Source organism: Mchenga conophoros, linkage group LG4 (assembly GCF_057382185.1).
Source record: "Mchenga conophoros isolate Kocher_MC1m ecotype Shallow Benthic linkage group LG4, M_conophoros_male_GT1.1, whole genome shotgun sequence".
NCBI lineage: Eukaryota > Metazoa > Chordata > Actinopteri > Cichliformes > Cichlidae > Mchenga > Mchenga conophoros.
Genome location: NC_140529.1, coordinates 37,854,443 through 37,874,244, shown reverse-complemented (window position 1 = coordinate 37,874,244; position 19,802 = coordinate 37,854,443). Strand labels below are relative to the sequence as shown.

General features: G+C 46.4%; 1 protein-coding gene across 1 annotated transcript; it reads right to left on the bottom strand.

Annotated features, from left to right (window-relative positions):
• Positions 1 to 676: 676 nt before the first annotated feature.
• LOC146576757 (transmembrane protease serine 9-like) lies at positions 677 to 17,277 on the bottom strand. The gene is made up of 10 exons (XM_085272242.1): positions 17,208 to 17,277; positions 14,730 to 14,750; positions 14,379 to 14,541; positions 13,921 to 14,189; positions 8,819 to 8,964; positions 8,345 to 8,732; positions 8,030 to 8,201; positions 4,303 to 4,556; positions 4,067 to 4,164; positions 677 to 3,741 (listed from the first exon to the last, which is right to left on the bottom strand). The coding sequence occupies exons 1-10, from the start codon at positions 17,275 to 17,277 to the stop codon at positions 3,391 to 3,393; spliced, it is 1,932 nt and encodes a 643-aa protein (XP_085128368.1). The 3' UTR covers positions 677 to 3,390.
• Positions 17,278 to 19,802: the final 2,525 nt, after the last annotated feature.

Below are 19,802 nucleotides of genomic sequence, written 5' to 3'. Positions count from 1 at the left end.
GCCACCGTCATCCCCTCAAGGCTGGAACTCATACCCGGGCCTCGCGAATCTCCCTGGGAATCTCCAAACCAGACACCCGGCAAGTCTTCAGGGTCCACCGCCTCACTTATGCCCATTGTTACGTTTCGGTGTTGTCAGTGTTTTGTTTTTTGCGTGACTGTCATGTATTTCCTGCTTTACTTTGAAAGTCTGTGTTATCTCAGTGTGTTCAGTTTACGTTTCCTTGTCTCGTCAGGTCTAATTTGCCCCAGCTGTGTTTCCCTCCTGTGGTCCATTCCCTGATTGCTCCTTCTATGTATTTAAGCCTTGTGTTTCAGTATGTCATGGTCGTGATCTCCCCCTGTGTTGTAAATAAATAGTTTGTTGTAAATAGCTGTGAATGGATTTGTCAATACTTTCGTTTTGGGATTTTGGTGGAGAGCCTTAGTGTTTTTTTTCTCGTGTGTCTTTTCCTTATTTTTATTTTCTTGCGTTGCACGCCGGTTGCCTAGGCCGGGGTATAACACCATCGAGCAGATATTTCACGGCTGTAAATACTTGGAGATATGTGGATGTTACCAGTCATCATCGTTCCCCCAGTCAAGTACATTGAGAGAACACACCACTAGTATTTAATCAATCAATCAATCAATCAATCAATCAATCAATCAATCAATCAAAGCTTTATTCGCCACGTGCAGGTTGCACACACACAACACAGACATTACATGGGGATACAGGTCAGAGATCGGTAGCGTTACAGAAAAACACTGAAATATACACTACAATGGGAAAGTACAAGAGGAAAAAAAGAGAGCTCTGCTCATGCTGGGCTCCTGGGAGGACAGCATGAGAACAGAAAACAAAAAAACTCCTCTGCACAAAGAAGCACATAAATGTCCACAGCACAACATTATGGAGCACGCGACCAGCCACAGGGTCGGGTGGGGGGTGAAGAGTAATCCGAAGCAAACACAGCAGCCATCCTGCCCAGCGCTACCATTCCAGCGCGGGCTCAGACTCGCCGTGTTCTCAGGAGGGAACAAGATTCGAAGGCATTTGGAAAGGGAGGGGGGATGAGTGTGTGCATATCACTGTATATGTATGTGTGTGTGTGTGTCCATAGTTCAGCTGAGACAGTGTCCTTCGCCCTGCCAGGCTAGGTAAAAACAGTCTTCCAGCCAACCCAGGTGGCCTTGCATGGAATGAGAAGGTACAGACTAAACAGTCGTTATCAGGGTGTTTTTGTTGGGCTCCAGCCTTGAGACCGCAGCTGGCGCCGAATGTATGGCACTTTTTCTATTTGTTCCAGAAATAAGCTCATGAAATTTAAAAAGGGAGATCACGTGAGATTGTCTCAAGTTAGAGGTGTGTTTGATAAACGCTATGAACAGACTTTCACGGATGAAATATTCACTATAGACCAATGCATACCTAGGGATCCTCCGGTTTGTAAAATCAAAGATTACGATGGGGAACTAATTATCTGTGGTTTTTACGAGCATGAGCCACAGAAAATCAATGTGGTTGTGGGTAAGCTGTATCATATAGAGAGCATTCTGACAAAACGTAAACAGAGGGGGCAAATGTATTTCCTGTCAAATGGGGAAACTGGCCTGAAAAGTTTAATAGCTGGATTAAAGCCAGTGACCTTAAAAACCTAAAATAAAAACCTTCCACCTCATTTCATGCTGGTGACATGACTCTCAGGTCTCAAGGCTTTTACGTAACACTACCTTCAAACGCTAGCCTAAATGTATTTAAAAATAACACGAGTAGCAGTTTCCGTGAGGATCTCGCCCAGTATCTCTATCTCGATGGGCCCTGGGAGGTGGCTGTCATTAAAATTTCCTATCCCTATACATGGTTCAATCTTCCAAATGATATGGCATACTTTGAATGGAGGAAAAAGAGTGATGCAGAGCAGAAGCCCGCTGATGTTGATAAGCAAAAAATATTTTTTTATGGTTTTTATGAGGATCCTAACATGCTGAGATCACAGATTGATGATGCCTGCCTTAGACGTATTGAATTTGATATTTTTCTCAAATATAACCCAATTCAGAAAAAGTCTGAATTTTCATCTGGTGGAATATATCATCTCAGAGTTTATCCCCCCCCCCCCTTGCATATATGCTTGGTGTCACACTAGGGGTCTGGTTAATTTTCGAGCGCAAGTTTGCCCTGTATCCTGCGGATATAACGGCTGGCTGTTACCATTTCTTTTGTTATTCTGACATTGTGACGCCATAGCTTGTTGGTGACATCTATTTGCTTCTGCTGCATGCTGTCAAAATACAGGGTACCTATGGAGATGTCGTTACACTGAGTTTTAACAAACCAGATTACATACCAGTGTCGGAACCATATCGAAAATATTCATATTGAAATCAAAACGGATCAGAAGGAAACTGTGAACTTTACCTACAATAAAACAATAGTTAAGCTACATTTCCGGCCTATTGAGGATCTGTCGTAATTCATAAACAATATGGATAATAATAGATTCATAAAATATTATGAATTTCAGGCTGGTAATGGCATGCCCGGGTTCTCAGGTGCTCCGCTTATTTCTGGGTGCGGGTTAGCATCTATTTTTTCAAAATTCTTCCAATTTGTAACTCCTTTCGTAAAGCGGGGTCTCAGCTGCCAAGAACATACAGTGGCTTACAAAAGTATTCGGCCCCCTTGAACTTTCCCACATTTTGTCACATTACAGCCACAAACATGAATCAATTTTATTGGAATTCCACGTGAAAGACCAACACAAAGTGGTGCACACGTGAGAAGTGGAACGAAAATCATACATGATTCCAAACATTTTCTACAAATAAATAACTGCAAAGTGGGGTGTGCGTAATTATTCAGCCCCCTTTGGTCTGAGTGCAGTCAGTTGCCCATAGACATTGCCTGATGAGTGCTAATGACTAAATAAAGTGCACCTGTGTGTAATCTAATGTCAGTACAAATACAGCTGCTCTGTGACGGCCTCAGAGGTTGTCTAAGAGAATATTGGGAGCAACAACACCATGAAGTCCAAAGAACACACCAGACAGGTCAGGGATAAAGTTATTGAGAAATTTAAGGCAGGCTTAGGCTACAAAAAGATTTCCCAAGCCTTGAACATCCACGATGGAGTGCTCGTGTTAGCATGTACATGGTCTGTAATTCTGGCTCTGAGAAAGGCCCTGAGACGGACTTGACAGCCACTTCTAATTGTGATGATAATTCATCAAGTAGAATTTCACGTCCAATTTGATCCTCCACAGCTTCACCACTGAACTCTTAGATAACCAGTTACAAATAAACTCAAAGATTAGCAGACAAAGTTTTAAGCCTGTAAAGTCTCAAAGTCAAGCTTGTTCACATTCATCTGTGTCCATCACATCATGTGAATCAAGTTTGGGTTCTCTAAAGGCAGAGCTGGAGACAAAAGGCGAGGCTGAGGAGATGGATGAAGACAAAGATGAAGGAGTGAGCAGGACGACCCTCGCTGCTGTCAAACAAACAATTCGAGCGAGTTGTGGTGGCCATGGTGGTGGTGGTGACGGAGACATTGGTGGGGTTAGTGATGGTGGTGTTGAAGGCTGGAGACAAGAGTGTCCCCAGCGTCTTCGTCAGGAAGGAGTCAAAGGTGCTCACTCTGGTGAAGGTCATGACTGAGCTTCGTCTCCTCCTGGCAGAGGGGCTTGGAGCTGTTAACACGACCGCCTGGAACCAAGAGCCGCCCTGCTTACACATCAGCGGGCCGCCAGAATCACCCTGAACAAAGAGACGGGAATTCAATTTAAAATCAGAAAATCATATCTAATATTATTTGGTTGCCATGTTTTTCCCTCTAATAATGTTTTTTAAAGGTTTAAAACAAAGATACAGAGACACTCTTAAATTAAATCTAACTGGCCAAAAATGAAAACTGAAATTTCAGAGCTGGAACTTCTTACATGTTTCTGAAGATTGTAAGCACTCTGGAAACTCAAGATGATGAACTATCCAAATTCAACATGTGACTGTAATAAGCAGCTAAATCCAAATTAAACAACATGTCAGCAGACAGTGTTATAAGAAGAAGAATCCAGTCATTTACCTGCTGCAGTGCAAACACGTCTGTACAGATGCTCTCACTCGATGATGAGTTCCCACAGTTTACCACCGAGGTCTGAAACTGCTGCATAACTTCCTCAGCTAACATCATGAAAGATAAGAAAATCCTGATGTTTGACTAAAGAAACTGTAAGTGCAGTGGTCCACATGTGTAATCTGAGAGATGGACTGGTGCAGAGTCTGGGCAGAACTCTGTCAGCCTTCATGTTGCTGACTCACCTCCTCCTCTTCCAGGACTCCAACCGGCCGCCCAGCACGCCAAGCCCTCGGCGAAGGTTCTCCCGTTGTCCAAGCAGATGGGCTGGATGTAGTCGGTCAGGGTGGGCTGGGCAGATAGACGGAGGATGGCTATGTTGGTCCCGGTCGTGTTGCTCAGAGTGATATTTGTCACATTCAGCGTCACCTCAAAGGGGTTGGATCCATTTAGCTTCAGACGCCCCAACACGACAGTCCACTCGGACGCTACAGGGGAGCTGTGGGAGGAACGAAGCACACAAACATAAACTTCATCAGCTTCAAACAAAATCTACACCTTTACACTCAACTTCATGGGACCCAAGTTTTACAGACTTGAACCTGGTGACATTCAGGCCTGGTTCTAATTAAAGAGGTATATATTTAACTTCATGAACTCCATGCAGAGCAGAGCAGCATCCATGACCACAGGTGTGACATTACCTCAAGAACAAGGCTGGGAGGGGTTAAAGTGTGGCTTGCCGATCCACCGTAACCACTGGCAAAACACCGGTTAGACGTAGTTTGTTTGAGAAAGAAGTCTCCAGAAAATGCTGCCATGAAATGGACCACAACACGCTGAATCAGTTGTAAGAATGGGGACATGTTCAGTTTTAAAAAGATTTACGCCATATATATATATATATATATATATATATATATATATATATATATATATATATATATCCATAGGTCCCTCATCCTATTCATGTAGCCCCTTCCGCCGGGGTTAGTTGGACAGCACCAGGGCCCGACATGGTTCATGCCTACTGGCTGAAGAAGCTGACTGCACTCCACGAGTGTCTGGCAGCACAAATGAACCAGCTGCTAGTTAACGAGAGACACCCGGAATGGCTAACTGAAGGCCGGACGGTCCTGATCCCCAAGGACCCCAAGAAGGGACCGGTCCCCTCCAACTACCGACCAATAACCTGCCTCAGTACTACATGGAAGCTCCTATCAGGCATCATATCGGCTAAGATGAACAGGCACATGGGTCAATACATGAGCGGGACACAGAAAGGAATTGGCAAGAATACCAGAGGCGCAAAACACCAGCTACTGGTAGACAGAACAATCAGCCGAGACTGCAAGACCAGACTGACCAACCTGTGCACTGCCTGGATTGATTACAAGAAGGCCTATGACTCAATGCCCCACAGCTGGATACTGGAATGCCTAGAATTGTACAAGATCAATGGGACCCTAAGAGCCTTCATCAGGAACTCAATGGGGATGTGGCGTACAACACTAGAGGCCAACTCCAAGCCCATAGCACAAGTTACCATCAAGTGTGGGACCTACCAAGGAGATGCTCTGTCCCCACTGTTGTTCTGCATAGGCCTGAACCCCCTCAGTGAGATCATTAACAAGACTGGCTACGGATACCGACTACGGAACGGAGCAGTTGTCAGCCACCTCCTGTACATGGATGACATCAAGCTGTGTGCCAAGAGTGAACGAGACATCGATTCACTGATCCACACTACCAGGCTATACAGCAATGACATTGGAATGTCGTTCGGACTGGAGAAGTGTAGTCGGATGGTAACAAAGAGAGGGAAGGTAGTCAGAACTGAGGGGATTGAACTACCAGAAGGCAACATTGCAGACATAGAGGACAGTTACAAGTACCTGGGGATCCCGCAGGCAAATGGGAACCATGAAGAGGCCGCTAGAAAGGCTGCAACCACCAAGTACCTGCAGAGGGTCAGGCAAGTCCTGAGGAGTCAGCTGAATGGTAAGAACAAGATCCGGGCCATCAACACGTACGCCCTGCCCGTGATCAGGTACCCTGCTGGGGTAATAGGCTGGCCAAAGGAGGAGATAGAAGCCACTGACATAAAGACAAGAAAGCTCCTTACCATGCATGGAGGGTTTCACCCCAAGTCCAGCACCCTGAGGCTGTACGCTAAGCGGAAGGAAGGGGGCCGGGGACTGGTGAGTGTCAGCACCACAGTCCAGGATGAGACAAGGAACATCCAAGAATACATTGGGAAGATGGCCCCAACTGACCGAGTGCTCAGTGAATACCTCAGGCAGCAGAAACCCAAGAAAGAGGAGGGAAACGAGGAACCATCATGGAAGGACAGGCCCCTGCACGGTATGTACCACCGGCAGATAGAGGAGGTGGCTGATATCCAGAAATCCTACCAGTGGCTGGACAAAGCTGGACTGAAAGACAGCACAGAGGCACTAATCATGGCAGCACAAGAACAAGCTCTGAGTACAAGATCCATAGAGGCTGGGGTCTATCACACCAGGCAAGACCCCAGGTGCAGGCTGTGTAAAGATGCCCCAGAGACAATCCAGCACATAACAGCAGGGTGCAAGATGCTAGCAGGCAAGGCATACATGGAACGCCATAACCAAGTGGCCGGCATAGTGTACAGGAACATCTGTGCTGAGTATAACCTGGAAGTCCCGAGGTCAAAATGGGAGATGCCCCCAAGGGTGGTGAAGAATGACCGAGCTAAGATCCTGTGGGACTTCCAGATACAGACGGACAAAATGGTGGTGGCTAACCAACCGGACATAGTGGTGGTAGACAAACAGAAGAAGACGGCCGTAGTGATCGATGTAGCGGTTCCGAATGACAGCAACATCAGGAAGAAGGAACACGAGAAGCTGGAGAAATACCAAGGGCTCAGAGAAGAGCTCGAGAGGATGTGGAGGGTGAAGGTAACGGTGGTCCCCGTGGTAATCGGAGCACTAGGTGCGGTGACTCCCAAGCTAGGCGAGTGGCTCCAGCAGATCCCGGGAACAACATCGGAGATCTCTGTCCAGAAGAGCGCAGTCCTGGGAACAGCTAAGATACTGCGCAGGACCCTCAAGCTCCCAGGCCTCTGGTAGAGGACCCGAGCTTGAAGGATAAACCGCCCGCAGGGGCGTGCTGGGTGTTTTTTTATATATATATATATATATATATATATTAAATAAAATCTGTTGAATTAGATTTTGAATAAGTAAATGAGTCTACTGCTCACTATGAGCTCTATCAATCAATAGCATCATGAAAAATGTCTAATCCCCAGCAGATCTTTAAAAATTTTAACCAACATCCCACCAAAGTGTGTAATAGACACGTGCAGAAGCTGCAGTACTACCAGGGAGAGCACTGCCAAAAAGAGAAAAGTTATGAGCAACCAAGGAAGGTGTGTAGCTAGGTGGCTAATATGTATTTACATGTAAATGTGTCTGTTTAAATCCTTTCCTGTAATTATTTTCATGCTGGCTTGAAACAGCTTAGTGCGCTCATGGCTCAAAGAGTTGGCAGTTCGTCTTGTAACCAGTCTGCCCCAGGGCAGCTGTGGCTACAACTGTAGCTGCCTCCACCAGTGTGTGAATGTGAGAGTGAATGAATAGTGGCATTGTAAAGCGCTTTGGGTGCCTTGAAAAGAGCTATATAAATGCAATCCATTATTATTATTATTATTAGTGCAACTTCTTAATGTGTGTCCTATTACACGCCTCACCAAGATACTGGGGTCGTCTTTTATAAATGTACACTATGGTACCTAAACCATCTATGCAGTTTAAAGAATTAAATTACCAGGAAATGAAGTACACCACAGAAAAAAAATGTGGCCTATTAGGGCCAGAGTGCCATCATGACTGAAAAATCTAAACAGCCTTCAGATTTACTGAATATTTCCTAGTCCGAGGCAAATTAACTGTATGATCATCCGGCCAAACTACAGCTCCAACTCACCTTGAGAAACAGCTGGTGTCACTCAGCACAGAGTCCAAGGCTATCAGAGTCCCACCACACACGTGATTTCCATTTTTCTGCAGGCTCGCCATCCACGGCCACGAGCCCACAGACGCAAGCAAGGTTCCCCCGAAAATGTGTGAATTCCTCGGAGCTTGTCCACAGACTACAGCTGAGGACAAAACCAGAGGCAAACACAAAGAAATCTTAAAAACTTTAACCACATGAACCCATCAGTTCAAGTTCATGTAGTGTATAATAGACTCAAGGTTAGAATGTTTTCTTTAATAAAGTATTGTCATGATGGGTCCTCACGTTGGGCAGTGGTCAGATGCAGCGTGGTTGTTGGAAGTATTGTATTTGTAGGTGTGGCGGGGGTTGCTGGGGGGGTTGTGGTTGTTGGATGATTGGTGGTTGTTGGAAGTGTGGGGGTTGTAGTGGTGGTGTTAGTAGGTGTGGTGGTTGGCACTGGTGGCAGTCCTGTGCAGGAGACACTGAGGTCACTGTTGGTCCCAGTGGACGTGAACGTCATGAAGCCCGGCTGGTTGGAGGAGATCTTGCTGTTGATCCAAGTCTGGTACTGGGATACTCTGGCGTAGACTCCTGGAAAATTAGCCAAGGCGCAACCTTCCCCAAAACTGACGACTCCCGCCTGAATCCAGCGACCGCTCTGCTTGCTCACCATTGGACCTCCTGAATCCCCCTTTGAGAGCAGAAACATTTACTGTTAGCTGAGGAGAAGAAACTGTAAAAGGTGAAAATGTGCCAAACACAGGTAACAACAATCACCTGACAGGAGTCCTTTCCTCCTGCACTTAACCCGGCACAGATCATGTTGCCAGTGATTGATCCCACTCCATAGTTACAGTTACATTGCCTGTTTCCCACAACAGGAACCTCCACCTCTATCAGGTTTTGTGGAGAAGGAAGGGACACTGAAGGGGTAAAAAAAACAAAATCTGTTTAATAAACAGCGTGTGACAGATTAAAGGTAGAAACCTGAACAGTAAACAAAGCATCGTTCCACTTCCAGGCATTTATTCTGGTGGTGAATAAGTTTTAACTCAAAGGATTTCCAACTTTCAGTGGTCACATGACAGAAAGCTGTATGTATTGAACCACCAGACAAATCTGATTAAATGTAAAAAAAAAAAAAGAGGCACAATCAGTTTTTAAAAGTGTTTTTGACGTTCTGTTCGTATCTCTATCTTTGATGCTTCAGACATTTCCCAAATAATTCAGTCCATGTTTCTTTTAGTGTTTATAAAGTCTGTTTCCCCTCCACGCGCACAGGTTTATCATCAAAAACGAAACTGCATGAGACCAGTTTCTTTTTTACAAACATTTCCTTTGAGGTTGGCTCAGAAACTTGGTGAATTTTTGACTTTTTGAGGACAGTGACGTCATCAGCGAGAGACCGGTGACCAGCATCGCGGAGCATGACGTCCGAGCGGCACTGAGGAGAGTGAACACAAGGAAAGCGGCGGGGCCAGACGGCATCACCGGCCATCTGCTGCGCTGCTGTGCTGACCAGCTAGCAGGTGTGTTCACTTACATCTTCAACGAGTCCCTGGCGAAGTCTGTGGTCCCCACATGCTTCAAAAGATCCACCATCATCCCTGTGCCCAAGAACAGCAAACCCTCATCCCTGAACGATTACCGGCCAGTTGCACTGACCTCGGTAGTAATGAAGGTGTTTGAGAGGCTGCTGAAGAACATCATCTCCTCCTCCATCCCAGACACCACAGATCCGCTGCAGTTCGCCTACAGATCCAACAGATCCACAGAGGATGCCATCGCCCACGTCCTACACACCACTCTCAGCCACGTGGACAAGAAACAGGGTAACTATGTGCGAATGCTGTTTGTTGATTACAGTTCAGCGTTTAACACAATAGTGCCCTGCAGACTGTTCACAAAGCTGAGGGATCTGGGACTTAACAGCCGTCTGTGTGCATGGGTGTTGGACTTCCTCACTGGCAGAACTCAGGTGGTGAGGGTGGGCAGGTGCTTCTCCAACAGCATCACCATCAACACAGGAGCACCTCAGGGATGTGTCCACTCGCCACTGCTCTACTCCCTCTACACTTCAGACTGTGTGGCCACCCATGGCTCCAACACCATTGTGAAGTTTGCTGACGACACAGTGGTGTTGGGTGCCATCTCCAACAACGATGAGGCGGCCTACATGGATGAAGTGAAGAATCTGGCATCGTGGTGCCAGGACAACCACCTCCAGCTGAACGTCAGCAAGACCAAGGAGCTGGTGGTGGACTTCAGAAGGGGTCAGCACAGAGACTACAAGCCCATTATCATCAATGGAGCTCCAGTGGAGAGGGTGCAGTCCTTCAAGTATCTTGGTGTCCACATCTCCTCAGACCTGACATGGGCTGCCCACATTCAGGTCCAGACCAAAAAGGCTAGGCAGCGCCTGTATCACCTACGACAACTGAGGAAGTTCAGGGTCTCTCCAAAGATCCTCAGGATTTTCTATACAGGCGCTGTGGAGAGCATCCTCACACAGAACATGACATCGTGGTTTGGGAACAGCTGTGTGAAGGACCAAAAAGCTCTCCAGAGAGTGATCCGTACAGCAGAACGCTGCTGCAGGATTGCTCTCCCCCCGCTTCAGGACACCTACACCAGGAGATGCCGGACTAGAGCAGCGCAGATACTGAAGGACCCGTCCCATCCTGGCAACAAACTGTTCCAACTTCTGCAATCTGGTAGAAGGTTCCGCATCTTCTGGGCAAGGACAGAGAGACTCAAGAGGAGCTTCTATCCCCAAGCCATCCGTGCCCTAAACACACACACCCGCCCTCTCACATCATCTATAACTGACTGAGACAGGACTCTTCCAGACACTAAACCAAGGCACAATGTACATTTCAATTCCTTTAATTTTAAATATGCTTATATTGTCTATCCTGTAAAATAGTCAGATGTCTATCCATATTAATGTACAGAATTCACCTGCTTGCTGCTACTACTGCACATGCACAATGTATATATATATATATATATATATATATATATATATATATAAAAACACCCAGCGCGCCCCTGCGGGCGGTTTATCCTTCAAGCTCGGGTCCTCTACCAGAGGCCTGGGAGCTTGAGGGTCCTGCGCAGTATCTTAGCTGTTCCCAGGACTGCGCTCTTCTGGACAGAGATCTCCGATGTTATTCCCGGGATCTGCTGGAGCCACTCGCCTAGCTTGGGAGTCACCGCACCTAGTGCTCCGATTACCACGGGGACCACCGTTACCTTCACCCTCCACATCCTCTCGAGCTCTTCTCTGAGCCCTTGGTATTTCTCCAGCTTCTCGTGTTCCTTCTTCCTGATATTGCTGTCATTCGGAACCGCTACATCGATCACTACGGCCGTCTTCTTCTGTTTGTCTACCACCACTATGTCCGGTTGGTTAGCCACCACCATTTTGTCCGTCTGTATCTGGAAGTCCCACAGGATCTTAGCTCGGTCATTCTCCACCACCCTTGGGGGCATCTCCCATTTTGACCTCGGGACTTCTAGGTTATACTCGGCACAGATGTTCCTGTACACTATGCCGGCCACTTGGTTATGGCGTTCCATGTATGCCTTGCCTGCTAGCATCTTGCACCCTGCTGTTATGTGCTGGATTGTCTCTGGGGCATCTTTACACAGCCTGCACCTGGGGTCTTGCCTGGTGTGATAGACCCCAGCCTCTATGGATCTTGTACTCAGAGCTTGTTCTTGTGCTGCCATGATTAGTGCCTCTGTGCTGTCTTTCAGTCCAGCTTTGTCCAGCCACTGGTAGGATTTCTGGATATCAGCCACCTCCTCTATCTGCCGGTGGTACATACCGTGCAGGGGCCTGTCCTTCCATGATGGTTCCTCGTCTCCCTCCTCTTTCTTGGGTTTCTGCTGCCTGAGGTATTCACTGAGCACTCGGTCAGTTGGGGCCATCTTCCCAATGTATTCTTGGATGTTCCTTGTCTCATCCTGGACTGTGGTGCTGACACTCACCAGTCCCCGGCCCCCTTCCTTCCGCTTAGCGTACAGCCTCAGGGTGCTGGACTTGGGGTGAAACCCTCCATGCATGGTAAGGAGCTTTCTTGTCTTTATGTCAGTGGCTTCTATCTCCTCCTTTGGCCAGCCTATTACCCCAGCAGGGTACCTGATCACGGGCAGGGCGTACGTGTTGATGGCCCGGATCTTGTTCTTACCATTCAGCTGACTCCTCAGGACTTGCCTGACCCTCTGCAGGTACTTGGTGGTTGCAGCCTTTCTAGCGGCCTCTTCATGGTTCCCATTCGCCTGCGGGATCCCCAGGTACTTGTAACTGTCCTCTATGTCTGCAATGTTGCCTTCTGGTAGTTCAATCCCCTCAGTTCTGACTACCTTCCCTCTCTTTGTTACCATCCGACTACACTTCTCCAGTCCGAACGACATTCCAATGTCATTGCTGTATAGCCTGGTAGTGTGGATCAGTGAATCGATGTCTCGTTCACTCTTGGCATACAGCTTGATGTCATCCATGTACAGGAGGTGGCTGACAACTGCTCCGTTCCGTAGTCGGTATCCGTAGCCAGTCTTGTTAATGATCTCACTGAGGGGGTTCAGGCCTATGCAGAACAGCAGTGGGGACAGAGCATCTCCTTGGTAGATCCCGCACTTGATGGTAACTTGTGCTATGGGCTTGGAGTTGGCCTCTAGTGTTGTACGCCACATCCCCATTGAGTTCCTGATGAAGGCTCTTAGGGTCCCATTGATCTTGTACAATTCTAGGCATTCCAGTATCCAGCTGTGGGGCATAGAGTCATAGGCCTTCTTGTAATCAATCCAGGCAGTGCACAGGTTGGTCAGTCTGGTCTTGCAGTCTCGGCTGATTGTTCTGTCTACCAGTAGCTGGTGTTTTGCACCTCTGGTATTCTTGCCAATTCCTTTCTGTGTCCCGCTCATGTATTGACCCATGTGCCTGTTCATCTTAGCCGATATGATGCCTGACAGGAGCTTCCATGTAGTACTGAGGCAGGTTATTGGTCGGTAGTTGGAGGGGACCGGTCCCTTCTTGGGGTCCTTGGGGATCAGGACCGTCCGGCCTTCAGTTAGCCATTCCGGGTGTCTCTCGTTAACTAGCAGCTGGTTCATTTGTGCTGCCAGACGCTCGTGGAGTGCAGTCAGCTTCTTCAGCCAGTAGGCGTGAACCATGTCGGGCCCTGGTGCTGTCCAACTCTTCATACTGGAGACCCTTTCTTGGATATCTGCCACTGTGATGGTTACTGGACCCTGTTCAGGGAGGTCGCTGTGGTCTGCCCTCAGATCCACTAGCCACTGAGCATTGCCGTTATGGGTTGCATCCTTCTCCCATATGCTCTTCCAGTATTGCTCCGTCTCCAGCCTTGGTGGTGCTGTTCTCTTATTGTTCCCTTGCCACTGAGAGTACACCTTTGCTGGTTCTGTGGAGAACAGCTGGTTTATTCTCCTGCCTTCTATCTCTCTGGTGTACCTCCTCAAGCGGCTGGCCAAGGCTGTGAGTCTTTGCTTGGCAGTTTCCAATATATATATATATATATATATATATATATATATATATATATATATATATATATATATATATATATATATATTCTTCCTCTACACCCCCCCCTAAAGTTTTTGCACATGTCGAGATGCGTGTCAGGCTACATTTCACTGTGTGTTATACTTGTATAACTATGCATGTGTCAAATAAAGAACCTTGAACCTTGAATAAATTCATAAATCATAGTTTCTGAAACATTTAGGCTTCTCTTCAGCAACAGAATCATAAAATAAGCAGACAAAGGCTCCTTTATGGATACTTTGGAGAAGCTGTTTGTTTCCTGTCATCCTCAGACAATATTAATCTGTTCTAACCAGTGACCCACCTCCCCTTCCTATATCGCCCCAGCCGGTGACCCAGCTGTTAACACCGCTGTAGAAGATGCTGTCTGAAGCTGCCAGGCAGACGGGAGAAATGTAGCTGCTGAAAGTCACCGGTGAGGAGAGCTGCAGGAGGCAGACGTCGTTGTCGTTGGTACCAGAGTTGTAGTTTGGATGTTTGATGATCTGTGTTACTGTCCGAGACACTGCATTGGGATTAGATCCCTGTAGACTCTGAAGGCCCAGATTCACAGTCAGACCGGTTGGAGTACTGCTGAGATCATCAGGAGCGACACGAACAGTACACAGTTGTTACAATTGTTATAGACGAGAAAACATATATAAAGTTTGACTTCCTGCCCTGTTAAATATTTATCCTGTTACCACCCTCAGCCCCCAGATTAGGACCCTCCATAATTTCCTTAAATCATGTTTAGAGTGCAGCTTCAGCCTCATCACTCACCTTCTAAAGCAGTGAGCAGCAGTCAGCACCCACTGACTGTTAATGAGGGATCCTCCACAGAAGTGGGACCCAGATGTTTGCAGACTGACCTGCCAGGGCCAGCTGCCAACAGGGGCCACCTGTCCTCCTACAATCCTGGTGTTCAGAGACGCCTTACCACAAACTGAAGACCGACATTAAAACACAGAGTGAGCATTACTGTAGGAGCTGTAAACTCTCAGCACTACAAACTGCTGAGTGAGGACACAGTGATCCTGGAGTCTACAGTTCACTCACAAACTAATATTCATATGAAACTAAAGATTTATTACACATAAAACTAAATCATTACACAAAGAAGCTTTTTCTTACCATCCAGCTGTGACTCAGACTCTGAAACACAGAAAACAAACCATTTTAAAACAAAAGATCTCCATTCATTGTTCTGTGATTAGTTCACTGTCGTTAATAATAGTGGGAAAGTTGATTGTCTGTGGTTAGCTATAAGCATCCAGCAGAAGCTCCAGTAGTGGCTGTAGCAGTGAGTCAGTCCCCATGTTGGAGAATTTTAATGACATCATCTGACCAATAGCACGGCTGCTGTGAGGCGACTCTACTAACAGACCCTTTAAAATCTTGATTATGTGACCAGCTTTGTTTATGCTGCCACCTGTTAATTAATTGAATGTATTTTGGGAAATTTTCAACTTGTATACATATTCATATATATTTATATGTACTGTATGTGTTGTTTACTCCATTAGTTTTACATTTGTGGTATTTCTTCATTAACAGACGGATGACGGCACCCACTGGACTCCATTCCAATAATTCCAACTAATCATTGACCGAGCAAAGCAGTCAATGACGCCAGTGGGCAGCTTCATCCATCTGTTAAACGCAATCTTTGTAGGTATGTCTGTGAATGTTCTCAGTCATCCAGGTCATCATAGTCTAAGGAGCTTAGAAAGAAAAGCGTCTGGACTTCTTTGAGTTGCTTGAAGACGTTTCACCTTCATCCGAGAAGCGTCTTCAGTTCTAAGGTCAAATGGTGGAGAGTCCCAGATTTAAACCCAGTGGGAGTAACCCCCCACAGAGGGACAAAGGACCCCCTGATGATCCTCTACCAGTTGGAGCGTCCCCAGACGCCTTAACGCCCACTCACATCCTGGGCCATCTGACCTCAGGAAATCACATGATAGGGTGGGGCCAGGTTTCACAATGAGCTCACCCGAAACCCTGGCTGATTGGGACCCACACCCGTTTTTACACCTTAACTCATGTGATTAGGTAGAGGATCATCAGGGGGTCCTTTGTCCCTCTTTGGGGGGAAACTCCCACTGGGTTTAAATCTGGGACTCTCCACCATTTGACCCTAGAACTGAAGAAGCTTCTCGGATGAAGGTGAAACGTCTTCAAGCAACTTAAAGAAGTCCAGACGCTTTTCTTTCTAAGCTCCTTAGACTATCTTTGTAGGTAGTTTGTGTGTGTGTGTGTGTGTGTGTGTGTGTGTGTGTGTGTGTGTGTGTGTGTGTGTGTGTGTGTGTGTGTGTGTGTGTGTGTGTTGGTCTGGGCTGCACACACAGTATTTTCATCTTCCACCCTCCATCATTTCATAGAAAAGGTCTTTCCTCACCGTAGTTTGGACACAAATGATGCGGCACCTTCTCAGAATCTAACGCACTTCCTGCACTGAGCTATGATGAATGAAACCTGTTATCACATCTTTAACAGTTAAAGATGTGATAACATCTTTAACTGTTAAAGATGTGATCACATCTTTAACTGGCACGACAAACTGCTGCGCATCGCCGTCACACTTTTCATTTAAAAAACGTCTCCAAAGCTCAGAGATCAAACATCCTTTTGAAACGTCTCAGTCGGTTAAGCTGCAGCTAATAATCCCATGAATGACTGAATTAAAGAAATAAGACAGCCAGCTTTCCCCTTAAATATATTTCCAATTAAATATTAAAGACACACATTTTTTAAATTTTAACTAAAGTGATACAACATTTCAGTCCACATTGTGCAGACTGAGATATGATCATGAAAGCAGATCTAAAATATTTACTAAATCTGACACTCGACACTTAATGTCACTAAATAATGACGGGGTAGCTTTAATTTTATTGAAAAATATTTATAAAATAAACTTTTATTGTTGGAGGAAATTAAAAATAATCCTCTCTGTTTCTTTTTTCAGATGCCATTAGTGTGATTCATGTAGTGAAGACAGCAGCTGCAGAAAGCGGTCATACGCACAGAGAGCAGTTTTAAAGTTATAAACAACCATCAAATAATCATTAATAAACATAAAGATTCAAACCTCTCATGAAGAAACTTTTATGAGAGGTTTGAATCACAGCCAAGTTTGAATGAAGCTTTATTGACCAGGACAGAAAGTAAAACTGCTACTGAAGAATCAGGAGAACATTTTTAAATAAAACATGTATTATATATGACATTTATATTATTATATCATGTGATCATGAGCTCTGAAACACGATATATGTACATGTACTGGAACTCAGTTATTGATCTGAAATGTTTAAGCTTAATCAGGTTAAGGTGATATCCTCCTTTGTCACACGTTTAGATCCTCATGAATAAATGATGTGTGTCAATCAAAGCTGACTGAATAAACCAACAAAAGTTAAGGTGAAATAAAGAAGTTAAAACCTCTCAGCTGCTTCCAAACCAAACAGATCATCACGTTTATCTGTGAACCTAAAATAAACCACCAGTCCTCCTTTTCCTGCAGTGTCACTTTAAAGTGAAGCGCTGTGCTCCTGAGTGTTTTCGCCCTCTGAGTCGTACCTGCTGCAGGTGTGTGCAGAGAGCTCTTACCTTGGGTCAGGAGCATCAGCCCAGCAGCCAAACACATCACTTTGTAGAAAGCCATCGCTGTAAGATCCATACCTCCAGACCTGCTGAGGCATAAATAACCTTCCTCTCTCCTCCTCCTCTCTGTCTGCGGTGCATCCCACACCAACACCTGTCTGACGACACGCCCAACATTGCAGCTCACCTGATTTTCCTCACATCAGACACAGTGAAAAAGCAAAGAAGCCAATGTGGGCGACGTGAGAGGGGTGACTCGGAATAAGAGGAATCATGATTTCACTCCAACAAAAAAACACACAATATTTTCTATTCCCGGTAACCTGATGGACCTCCTGCGTAGAGTTACGCACGGATTTATTCTTGGGTCAGAAACTATGGTCAGCACCTGAGTTTCTCCAGTGTCTGCGTGGCAGCCTTAATGCATTTTATCTGCATCCCCTGATTTCCTGAAGTCATTTTGCTTCAGCTGATCTTGAGAAGCTCAGTACTATTCAGCAGCACAATCAGAAATACGATGTAAGCTAGCTGTTCATCAGTGTACCAAAATTTTTGCTCATTAAATCAGGCTTTTGGCACAACTGAGGCTCTTTCAGGATTTTAAGATAACGTATCAATTTATAGAAAAGGAGTATTAAAAGTTGTGTTAGCTGGACTCTCAACACTGATGCTGTTTTAGACTGACATGTGAATAAAAGCTGTAATTGGTAACTCTACATTGCTCATAGATGTGAGTGTGACTGGTTGTCTGTCTCTATGTGTTAGTCCTGCAACAGCCTGCGACCTGTCCAGGTGTACCATGGAGCCCTGGGATAGGCCCCTGTCACCCTGAAAAGGATAAGATGGATGGAACATAAGCGTGTCCTCTACTTCTAAGAGGAAAAAAAAGAGGTGGACCAAGATTGGACTCTTGAGGGACCCCGCATGTGAGCAAAGTCACTGGTCATAAACCCATAAACTATAAACCTGTTGTCTTCTTCCTCCTGCTCCCTTTAGAGGTCACCACAGCAGATCATCTGCCTCCACCTCCTCCTGTCCTCCTATCCCAGCATCATCCTCTGTCACTCCACCCCGCCACATGTCCTCCTTCACTACATTCAAGATTCTTCGCTCACGTCTATCTCTTCTCCTCCTGCCTGGCAGCTCCATCTTCATCGTCCTCTGTCCGGTATATCCCCCCTCCCTCCTCCTCTCAGATCATCTCAGCCTCTCTGACTCCCCCCTCCATGAGACATTTCATTTTGTGTCCTTTACAGTCCCAGATCACTATGAGACCTTCAGCTGACATGTACAGGAAGAACAATGGCAGAACATCAGCAGGTGAATCTCACCTGTCAACATTCCTGTGTAATGACATTAGTCTGATACTAATCTGTCACTCAGTGAACACCAACCTCACAGACATCTTTCACACACTGTGGAGCGTGCAGGTTTTTTCCCTGATGCTTCAGATAATAAAGATTCAGATTTCTTTCCAAATTTGCACAGCGGAGGAATTTGAATGATACTTTATTTTATCTAAAATCAGGTCTGAACACATCCACTCGCACAGTCTTTAACTACGTCACTCACGGAGAGAGTCCCTAAAATAGCCTCCAGGTTAATCCCGGGGCGCTCGTGTTAAAGTTAGTGTGAGAAACAACAGTCAAAAAAAATTCGGCATACACTCACCCTCTCATTCCAGTGAGCTACCCCGGGGCGATCGTGGCTCAAGAGTTGGGAGTTCGCCTTGTAATCGGAAGGTTGCCGGTTCGAGCCCCGGCTTGGACAGTCTCGGCCGTTGTGTCCTTGGGCAAAGACACTTCACCCGTTGCCTACTGGTGGTGGTCAGAGGGCCCGGTGGCGCCAGTGTCCGGCAGCCTCGCCTCTGTCAGTGCGCCCCAGGGTGGCTGTGGCTACAATGTAGCTGCCATCACCAGTGTGTGAATGTGTGGATGACTGGATATGTAAAGCGCTTTGGGGTCCTTAGGGACTAGTAAAGCGCTATACAAATACAGGCCATTTACCATTTGCTCACCCACTGTGCTCTTCCACATGTGCTCTGCCCTCTTATCATCTTTTCTTTTTTCCTACCTCCGGTGGTGTCTGAGAGAAAAGGTGAGGAAGCACTTGAACTCATCCTTTTTTCTCATGGAGTAGATTTTGCGATAGAGCTTTTTCTCAGCAGCTTCTTTGGTTTGTTCTGGATGGAGACAGATCATGTGATAGGTGTAATTGATAAGGCCAAACAGTTCAGGGGCTGATCGTGTAGCCAGCGGTGGCGATGAAGCTGGTCCAAATGCCAACTTTGTGGGATGCAGCCGCATGTACATAACTGCAGACCATCGGGCAGTTTTGCAGGGCCCAGTGTACGGGGCTTGGCAGAGGCAGGACCGGGCGGTTCACTGACCTGTGGGGGAATGGCAGCCACAGGCGGTGGAGCTGGTGATGGTGGAACTGCAGGCGACGATGTGGAAACTGTTGATGGTAGAGTAGGAGGTGGTTGAACGGACTCAGAGCCAATAGCGGACACAAGGTTGTGCTGGAGCACACCTGAACTGAAAGATGTGAACAAACACTGGGCTTGCGCTGAACTGCTCTGTGATTGGAAGTCTGTGATCG